The 10,313-nt window shown below is 37.5% G+C and overlaps 1 protein-coding gene across 1 annotated transcript in view; it reads right to left on the bottom strand.

The window, feature by feature from the left end:
• LOC106780674 overlaps positions 1-10,054 on the bottom strand; it is a 20,863-nt gene extending 10,809 nt beyond the window's left edge. The window contains exons 1-6 of the mRNA XM_014668971.1: positions 9,419-10,054; positions 9,194-9,331; positions 7,338-8,747; positions 7,118-7,283; positions 6,894-7,030; positions 6,740-6,815 (exon numbers count right to left, since the gene is read on the bottom strand). Coding sequence (XP_014524457.1) covers positions 6,740-6,815; positions 6,894-7,030; positions 7,118-7,283; positions 7,338-8,747; positions 9,194-9,331; positions 9,419-10,054 — 2,563 coding nt within the window. The remainder of the gene's footprint in view (positions 1-6,739; positions 6,816-6,893; positions 7,031-7,117; positions 7,284-7,337; positions 8,748-9,193; positions 9,332-9,418) is intronic.
• Between the last annotated feature and the right edge of the window lie 259 nt (positions 10,055-10,313).

The following is a 10,313-nucleotide window of genomic DNA, read 5'->3' as shown; positions in this document are numbered from 1 at the left end:
TTAAGTGTGGTCTATTGGGGGAGAATTCTATTTTCTTTGTTAGTTTATGTTTTCTGCGTAAAATTTTTTTCTTTTCTAGGTAGTTTTTGTTGTGTCTTGTGTACAGTTTTGCATGTTCCTCTTGATTTCTGGACTTTGTTTAGGTTGACAGTTTTTCCTTCACTTCATTAATACTCTGATTAGCTTGAAATCCTTGCTTTTCTCTGCTTGGAAGATGATCATGATGTTTGAAAGGGTGATTGATTGTGACAGAAATACCCTGTGTGAGAATTGAGCCACTTGATATTCTTTCTTGTGTGTGATATGTCTCAGGGAAAATTTTGGAAACACAATTTGGGACATTTGGAGGAGATAAAAAAAATTCAAGACTCTCAATTTAGACTTTTTCAATTTTATTTATATTTGGAATTTATTTGTTAAAACTTTTTAGACAAACCTTTTGCATCTTGGGCCAATTTTGGAAATATGAAGGGCCCAAAAATTGTGAGAATGACACATGGCACCTAGGGTTTTGCAAAGTAGGTGGACCCCACCTCATTTAGAAGGACTCATGGTCTTAGGAATAAAGGGGGCAGCCGTCACTTGTGCCCTTAGAGACTTGGCTGGGAACAATTTTCTTTTCACTGTTTTTACTGGAAACATGCATTCACTCGGTGACTATGGTTGAATGAAAGAAGCAATTTTCTTTTCTCTTATTTTTGTGCAGGAGCTGGAACGTCCTGCAGGGGTTAAACATATTTTTTTTTTATTTTAGCTCTCTTTGAAGTTGCTTGGAGGAATGAAACACGGAAAACGACCGCCACACTTACTTCGGGATTTTTGGTCTTGAAAATTTTTTATGGAGAATGTTTTTTTTTTTCTTCTTAAGTTTTCTTTCAACAAAATGGTACCAGCCGACACATGCTTTTAGGTTTTTCTTTGAATATCTTTGATTGATTATTTTCGTGTTACAATGGGATGAATAATAAAGGCACATTTTTCCTTATGATTGGTTTTTTTTGTTGACGCTAATTTCATTCACGGCTGCACCAAATTATAATTTGCTGGAATAGTGATTACTTTTTGCTAGAACGTGCATTTACTTTTCTAGAATGAAGGAAGCATGTGTCGGAGAATGGAGCTTCCCGATGCATATCATTTTAAGGTGCTGGAAGTGTCATTTTCCTTGCTTTAGAGGTGCAGATTTTTTTTATTTTTTTTTTTGAGTCACGGCTTAAAAGTTACATTTTAGAATGATTTAAATTTTCTTTGGTAGATGCACATGGGACCCGTGGAATGGTAGAAGAAAATTATGTTGTCTTATTTCTTTTGCTTTTAAATATTTTGTATTGTGTTTTGAGTTGTTTTTTTATCTTCCTAATTTAGTATTTCATTTTAATAGCCTTAATTGAGTTTGGATATTTATCTATTGCATTGTTCAATTTACTGTTTCAGTGTTTTGTTTCAAAATCATGATGAATTCTACATTTTCTGGTTTTTGCGTTTAGACTGTTTAGTCTTTGATTGTGCCATTTGACTTGTCTTTATTTCCTGTCCGTTCAGTTTAATGTTTTCATTCACTTTAATGCTTTCAATTATGTTTGGTTTTGTTTAATTTCCCATCTAATTTAGTCATTTGCATTAACAAAACCTTTTCAAACCCCCCCCCTTCGTGTTTGACCTGATTCTGAACCGCAGTTGGTCCTTGAAAGACGACCTAGGAGTCACTTCCTAGTCTATACTGCATTTCTTAATATGCAATTAAATTTGTATGGGCCGCGACACCCATCATCCTCTCTCTGTTGTTCACAAGTTACATGAAACAAAATTGCCATTCATCTCAAACAATCAACATCTTTACATGCAAATGCCATCAAAAGGACTTTTTCAAGGCTTGTAACGAGGTTGGGCTAACAAGAAAAATTGGTTTTTCTAGAATGCAAAATCCTTGAGTCAAGAGAGCTAACAAAATATTCAACATTTAAGCACAACTCTCTCACCAATGTCTCTCATTCCTAACTTCTTCCCTTTTCTTTTCTTTTTCATTGAGCTCATCTTCATGTTTTTCTTCTTTTCTTTTCTTTTTCTCATGAATTTTTCTCTTTTCACAACAATTGAGCTCAATGCCTTTCACTTGCTTTTTCCATTTTCCCTCGTACAACCCCAAACTTGAACCTTTTCATCACATACAATTAATCTCCTCCCAACTCAAGGTAAAGAATTTCAAACCAAGGGTTCACATACTGTTTAAGGCTAAGGTTCAAAAGGGATATAATATTTCAAGCACTTTGGGTGAAAATTGGGCTAGAGAAGGGTTTTCAAAAATGGCCTTTACCATATGACATTCACATGCAATTCAATCAATCATCAAGATTAAGGCAATATAATTCATGTTTTCCTGTGAACAATGCATACATCAATAAAAACTCTGGAGCTCAAACCCTCACACACATGCTTTCTCACACAAAATTCATTCATACACCCTGCCTAGCATCATGACCATAATCATAAATTATCACACATCTATTTCACAGAATATCACATGTATTGCAACTCAATTCTCATCCACATCAAATAATCATCAAATAGCTCCATCATGCCCGTGAGTCAGTCAAACATTTTCAGAACAAGAATTAAAGCCAACCTATTCTAAGAATTTAAAATACAAAAGTGTAAGAAGAAATCTAGGTTGCCTCCTAGTAGCGCTTGTTTAACGTCACGAGCCTGACCCAAACCTGTAACACCTCGGCAACTTACAAGGACTGCTGACTGTGCTTTGTCCTCACTCACACACTTTCCGAGAAAACTTCCCGGAAGGTCACCCTTCCCACGTGCCCCTGCACCATGCCTCTTGCACCGGCGATCACTCCCCGCCCTCGTCAGTGCCCGGGTGTCACATGCCCANCAGCTTCCGTCTNGTTCGTCCTCGAACCACACCGTACTGGGAGAGGCTAGGCTCTGATACCATTTGTAACACCCCGGCAACTTACAGGGACTGCTGACTGCCCCCACACATCAACACGAGACTTTCCAGTGTGCTTTGTCCTCACTCACACACTTTCCGAGAAAACTTCCCGGAAGGTCACCCATCCCATAATTACTCTAGGCTAAGCATGCTTAACCATGGAGTCCTTATGAGTTAGGCTACCGAAAAACAAATGCATTTGTTGATATGAGTAGCCAAATCAATTTCTTTAAGCTATCTTTCAACTGTATAGTCCCATCCTATACAGTCTCCAGATCCCTCTCATTCCGGTGTATGTTTGATTCGTCCATGTACCCCTTCCACTGGAAGTCTGCCAGGAGCCGCTCCTTGTCCGTGCCCCCTGCACCATGCCTCTTGCACCGGCGATCACTCCCCGCCCTCATCAGTGCCCGGGTGTAACAAAACCTGGTTAGCACTTGTCAGTAAGTGCACTTCCTTCCATCACCCATCAGTAGGTGTGCCTTCCTGGAATCCTTCAGTGGATTCAAAAATTTTCTAGCATCCCTCAGTAGATGTTAATCATTATTACCATCAGAAGTAGCGCATAACCCAAAAATAAAATAAAATAAAATAAAATAAAAAAATAAAAAAATAAAATAAAATAAAGTGAAATAAAATAAAATAAAATAAAATTAAATAAGATAAAATAAAATAATAAAAAATAAAATAAAATAAAATAAAATAAAATCAAATCAAATCAAATCAAATCAAATCAACTCAAAAAAATAAAATAAAATAAAATCAAATCAAATAAAATAAAATAAAATAAAATAAAATATAATCAAATCAAATCAAATAAAATAGAATAAAATCAAATCAAATAAAACCAAATCACATAAAATAAAATAAAATCAAATAAAATCAAATCAAACACCCATCAGTAGGTGTTGATACTCCCCTTTCTTGATATTCTTTTCTTTTTCTTCTTCCTGCTAAATTTCATCATAAAGTTGAGAATACCAAGCACATGCTTCCATGTTTCAACCATAGGAACTTTAATCTCCATTTTCTTGAAGATCGCCAACTTGAACTTCTTTCCTTTCCTATGATTTTTCTTTTTATGAGGAAGAGGTTTTTCATATGATCTTTTCTTCTTTCCTCTCTTCCTCTTTTTCTTAATTTTCTCCTTCCTTAACCTTCTCCTTTTCTTTTTCTTTTCTTTTTCTTTTCTTTCTTTATTTTCATTTTTTTTTCTTTTTTTCTTTCCTTTCAACCACTGCTTTTCCTTTCTCATCCTTCTTCTCACTCTCATTCAACTTTTCTGTTTCTATCGACTCTATCTTGTTCGTAGCAACAACTTTTTCTGTTTTTGTTTCTTCTTCATACATCTGTAGCTCTTCTTCTTCTATCTTTTCCTCCTTGACAACATTATCATTTGTAAAGATAGTGGCTTGACATTCTTCTTTAGGGTTAACTTCAGTATTANCCCTAATAATGCCCAGAGACTTCAAGACCTTTGTTATCTCATCTTCCTCTATCTTCTCTTAATCAATAATCCTGTCATCCTCAAAGATAGGAGCTTGACATTCTTCCTTAGGGTTAACTTCAATATTAACCCTAATAATACCCAGAGACTTCAGCGCATGAGCGTGTTGTTCCTGAATAAACGTTCTTTGGCTTCCCCCAACGTTTCTTTTCGCATTGAGAATAATTCCTGCTGTAAACGTTGTTTAGCTTCCCCCAACGTTTCTTTTGGCACTGAGAATAATTTCTGCTGTAAACGTTGTTTAGCTTCCCCAAACGTTTCTTTTGGCCTAGAGGAATGTTGCCCAAATTTCCTATGATCAAAGTTTGAATGAGTTTCCCACCAATGATCGAAACTATTTTGGTAGAATTGAGTGCCTACAGAATCAAATCCTTGGCCAAACTGCATTCTGCAAAAATTAGGCACCAAACCCTAGAAAACATTTATTAGAATAACATAAATTCAAGTCGAATTCAATTAATCCACACTACTAGAAAAATAAACCTCGAGTCCCCGACAATGGCGCCAAAAACTTGTTGACAAATATGGGAAGTGTACCAAATCGTACAAGTAATATAAATGGTAAGACCAAGTATCGTTTTCCCAAGAGACTCGAAAGGCTTTCTCGTTCACGTGAATTAAAATAATAAGACTTGAAAATAAAAATTAATAAATTGGATTTGAGAACAAAAATATTAACATGCAAAATAAAGTTGATTCAATTGATAAACGAAAACAATGGATGAATGGATGTTGTTAGGGGTTTACAATTTCATCTAATCCGCTCTCTCTTACCTACTCTTGAATATTAGTTTGATTAATTAATTGTTATGCGACTTTCTTAGCCTACCCTTAACCCGATCCCTTGGCGAAAAGAGCCTAATATTAACAACTGACTTGTTATCCCTAGCCTCCCCTAGCAATTAATACCGCATTATAAACAAAAGTTAACGCAATTGATCGTTCTACCCCTATCCCTAGGTGGTATTGCAAAATCAAGAAATTACTCACCAGTTCATGTCATTACTGTACGTCCCCATATCAATAAAGACAAACATCAGTTACCGAATGAGTTAAACGATAAAGGCCTTAAGCACAGATGAGAACCCAACAATTATCAATCAAAACATATGGAGACCATATAAATAATCAAGAGTTTCAATAAAAGAGAGTATTAAAAGATTACATTGTTTCCCCCAACAAAAATAGGGTTTAGTTCACCATAGACATGGTGAAACTAGATGAAAAATGGAAGCATAATGGAAAAGCAAACCCTAGAAAAGATGAAAAGGAGCCTAAGCATCCAAGAGATCCTCTCCAGAGAGCAAAATTAGGTCTGGCCATTCTCCCCTGTCAAAAGAATGACTCTGAACTCGCAATAGGGTATTTCTAGGTGAGGAGCGCATCAGAAAACAGGCCCAGGCCCAACGGACCACCGCCCGATGGTTTAAGTGTGCCGCCCGGCGGTTTGGCAAAAGCCTCAGAACCTTTCGGCTGCAATCGTCACCGCCCGACGGTTTCCCTCAGAACCGCCCAGCGCCAATCGCCATGCCTACTGCTCGCCCTGGGCCGCCCGACGGTTTAAGTGTGCCGCCGGGCGGTGCATCGACTCTTCAAATCTTCATTTTTCTGCTCTTTTCTTGAGTCTACGACCTGTATCTTCAACTCCATTCTTCATTTTTCTCAAAATAGCTACAAAACAAGGCAAAACAAGCATAATATCGCTAAAAATAACTTTTGACTCTCTACAAACTCATTTATTGAGTTCTGCTTGATTCTAGGCTCATTCCAAGTAGTAAAGGGCATAATTCGGTCCAAATTGACATATGAAAATAACTGTTTTTCAACCTTCATCACTTAGCCATTCAAATGCGCTGTGCGGTTTGCTTATAAGAGAAAATTAAATTTTAGGAACGCAAAGAGCATGTGTTGCGTTGTGCGAACCTCAATATAATTATCAAAATATTTTTCTCTCACGCAAAGCACACATTATGCGCTGTGCGAGCAAACTACTGCGCCCAAAACTTAATTAGTCGCCTAGCGCACCTTAGTTGTGCGTTGTTAGACTAAAGCGTCAGAAATCAACACTTAACCTTCAAGCATTCATTCTCTCCACACTCAAACTCAACATTTACAAAAAAAAAAAAAAACAACAATCACAAATATATACAAACATGTGCTAGGGTGCCTCCTAGCAAGTGCTTCTTTAACATCACTAGCTTGACCCAGACATTTTCATGGTTAAGATAAATGAATAATTGTGGTGAGGCGTTCAACCTCACCACCCAAGTAATGTTTCAATCTCTGACCATTCACAATCCAGTTTCTATTTGGATCCTCAGACTTTGGATCCATCAATTCAACAACACCATAAGGCTTGACTGCCTTAATCACAAAAGGACCAAACCATTTAGATTTCAACTTACCTGGAAACAGTTTGAATCTTGAATTGAACAACAGTACCTGCTGTCCAGGTTGAAATTCTCTCTTGATCAGCTTCTTGTCATGGTACATCTTGACCCTTTCTTTGTATTTCCTTGAAGAATCATAGGCAGTCATCCTCATTTCCTCCAACTCTTGCAACTGAAGCTTTCTTTTACCTGCACACAGAGAAGCATCAAAGTTAAGAAATTTTAAGGCCCAGTAGGCCTTATGTTCCATCTCAACCGGGAGATGACATGACTTGCCATGGACTAACTGGAAGGGTGTTAGCCCTATAGGAGTCTTTAAGGCAGTCCTATATGCCAACAAAACATCATCTAACTTTATAGCCCAATCCTTTCTTGAAGATGAAACAGTCTTTTCAAGGATTCTCTTAATTTCCCGGTTGGAAACTTCAGCTTGGCCATTGGTCTATGGATGATAAGGAGAGGCAATTTTGTGTCTCACATCATAGTGTGACAAGACCTTGGCCAATTGGGCATTACAAAAATGTGATCCTCCATCACTTATGATGATCCTGGGCACACCAAATCTTGAGAAGATTTGTCTCTTGAGAAATTTGACCATTGTCTTGGCATCATTCTTTTGGCATGTTGCAGCCTCTACCCACTTACTGACATAATCCACTGCCACTAAAATGTATTCGTTGTTGTAGGAAGAAGGTAATGGTCCCATGAAATCCATTCCCCAACAATCAAACACTTCAACTTCTAAAATTGCCTGCAGTGACATCTCATGTCTCTTTGAAATGCTTCCTGTTCTTTGGCATTTATCACAACCTTTTGCATGAGCATGTGCATCTTTGAACAAGGTTGGCCAAAAGAAACCAGATTGAAGCACTTTGGCGGCAGTCCTTTCTCCATTGAAGTGTCCTCCATATGGCGAATTATGACAATGCCATAGGATACTAACAGCTTCCTCTACTGTAACACACCGCCTGAATAAGCGGTCAGCACCCAACTTGAAGAGATAAGGATCATCCCAAAGACATTCTTTGGAATCATGAATAAACTTCTTCTTTTGCTGCCAAGTCAAGTCATCAAGGAGAATTCCTGCAGCCTTAAAATTTGCAATATCTGCGAACCATGGGCTCTGTTGAATGAGCATCAGACGCTCATCAATGAATTCTCCCTTAATTTCTCCTTCCTTATCAGTCACCTCAGTGTTAAGAAGGCGAGACAAATGATCTGCTATTACGTTCTCACTCCCCTTCTTATCTTTGGTTTCTAGATCAAATTCCTGAAGCAGTAAAACCCATCTTATGAGATGTGGCTTTGAATGAGACTTCGCCAGTAAATATTTGATGGCTGAATGGTCAGTGTAAATAATAATTTTAGACCCTATCAGATACGGTCTAAACTTTTCAAGAGCATAATTCAATTGTGCACCATTCAGAACTTTATTGGCGTAATGAATAACGTGAAAAATTTTGCCACATCTCTGTCCCAACACAGCCCCAATAGCATAATCACTAGCATCGCACATTAACTCAAAATCCTGAGTCCAGTTTGGTGCGACTACAACAGGGGCTGAAATAAGCTTCTCTTTCAGAACTTCAAAAGCTTTAAGACACTCCCCATCAAACTCAAATGGAGTGTCTTTCACAAGCAAATTACAAAGGGGTTTAGCGATCTTGGAGAAATCTTTTATGAATCTCCTGTAGAACCCAACATGTCCAAGAAAGCTTCTTACCCCTTTGACATTTGTAGGAGGTGGTAGCTTCTCAATCACATCAACCTTTGCTTGATCTACACCTATTCCCCTGGATGAGATCTTATGTCCTAAGACAATTCCCTCACGAACCATAAAATGGCATTTTTCCCAATTTAGAACAAGGTTCGTGGCAATACATCTTTTCAATACTACATCGAGGTTCTGTAAGCATAGATCATATGATTTTCCAAAGACTGAGAAATCATCCATGAACACTTCAATGCAATTCTCTACCAAATCAGCAAAGATGGCAAGCATCCAATGTTAAAATGTGGCAGGCGCATTACAAAGACCAAAAGGCATCCTTCGGTATGCAAACACACCAAAGGGAGAAGTGAAAGCGGTCTTTTCTTGATCCTCAAGATTTACTACTATTTGATTGTATCCGGAATAGCCATCCAGGAAACAATAGTAGGCTTATCCTGCCAGCCTTTCCAACATTTGATCCATGAAAAGGAGAGGAAAATGGTCTTTCCTGGTGGCTTGATTTAATTTTCTGTAATCTATACACATTCTCCACCCTGTGACTGTTCTTGTGGGAATTAATTCATTTTTCTCATTTTGAAAGTCATACCCCCTTTCTTTGGAACAACATGCACAGGACTTACCCAAGCACTGTCTGAGATAGGATATATCATTCCTGCTTCAAGCAATTTAAGAACTTCTTTTCTCATCACCTCTTTCAACATAGGATTCAATCTCCTCTGTGGTTGTGCTATGGGTTTAAAGTCTTGTTCCATCATAGTCTTATGCATGCAGTAAGTTGGACTTATACCTTTAATATCAGATATATGCCAACGTATTGCCTTTTTATTCTCTTTTAAAATCTCTACCAACTTTTCTTCTTCACTGTTTGACAGAGATTTGCTTATGATCACTGGCTTCTTGGAATTTTCCTCTAAAAACACATACTTGAGATGATCAGGCAGCATTTTAAATTCCATTTTTTCCTGATCATCCAAGTCAGCCTTTTCCAGTTTTTCCACTTTCACATCAGTGGATTTCTCCTCTTTCAATTTTTCCAAATGTTGTGAAATCTCCTCCACTTCAGATTCTTCTTCAACAGTGAGCTCCTCACATGCATACACCAAAACACGCTCTAAGGGAGATTTCACATACATCTGACTTCTAACTTTCTCCACCACATCATCCAATACTTCAACTCTGAAACAGTTCCCTCTATCTTTTGGGTGTTGCATAACTTCCACAACATTAAAGGTAATTGTTTCATCATGTAACCTCACCTTCAAATGACCATCATCAACATCAATTATGACTCTAGCAGTCTTCATGAAAGGTCTACCCAATATGAGGGGGACTTCAGTATCCTCCTCCATGTCTAGAATAACAAAATCCACTGGAAAAGTGAATTTGTCAACTTTCACCAAGACATCTTCAATAACTCCAAATGGGTACTTTACAGACCTATATACTAATTGTAGAGTCATCCTTGTTGGTTTTACTTCCATGTCCTTGTTGACAAATTGGCAAGCGTACCAAATCGTTCAAGTAATAATAAAATGGTAAGTCCAAGTATCGTTTTCCCAAGAGACTCGTGGCACTAAACTGTTGTGCTTTTGCTTAACCAATCAAGACTATAAAAATAATATTTTTGGATTTTTATAAAGTGCAGAAAAATAAACATGAATGCAATTTGATCAATTGAGGTTAAACACAAAACAATGGATGAATGGATGTTGTTGAGTACTAACAATTTCATCTATTCCA

Source organism: Vigna radiata, unplaced genomic scaffold (genome assembly GCF_000741045.1).
Source record: "Vigna radiata var. radiata cultivar VC1973A unplaced genomic scaffold, Vradiata_ver6 scaffold_51, whole genome shotgun sequence".
In the NCBI taxonomy this organism is placed as follows: Eukaryota; Viridiplantae; Streptophyta; class Magnoliopsida; order Fabales; family Fabaceae; genus Vigna; species Vigna radiata.
This window is presented reverse-complemented; position numbering and strand designations above follow the sequence as displayed.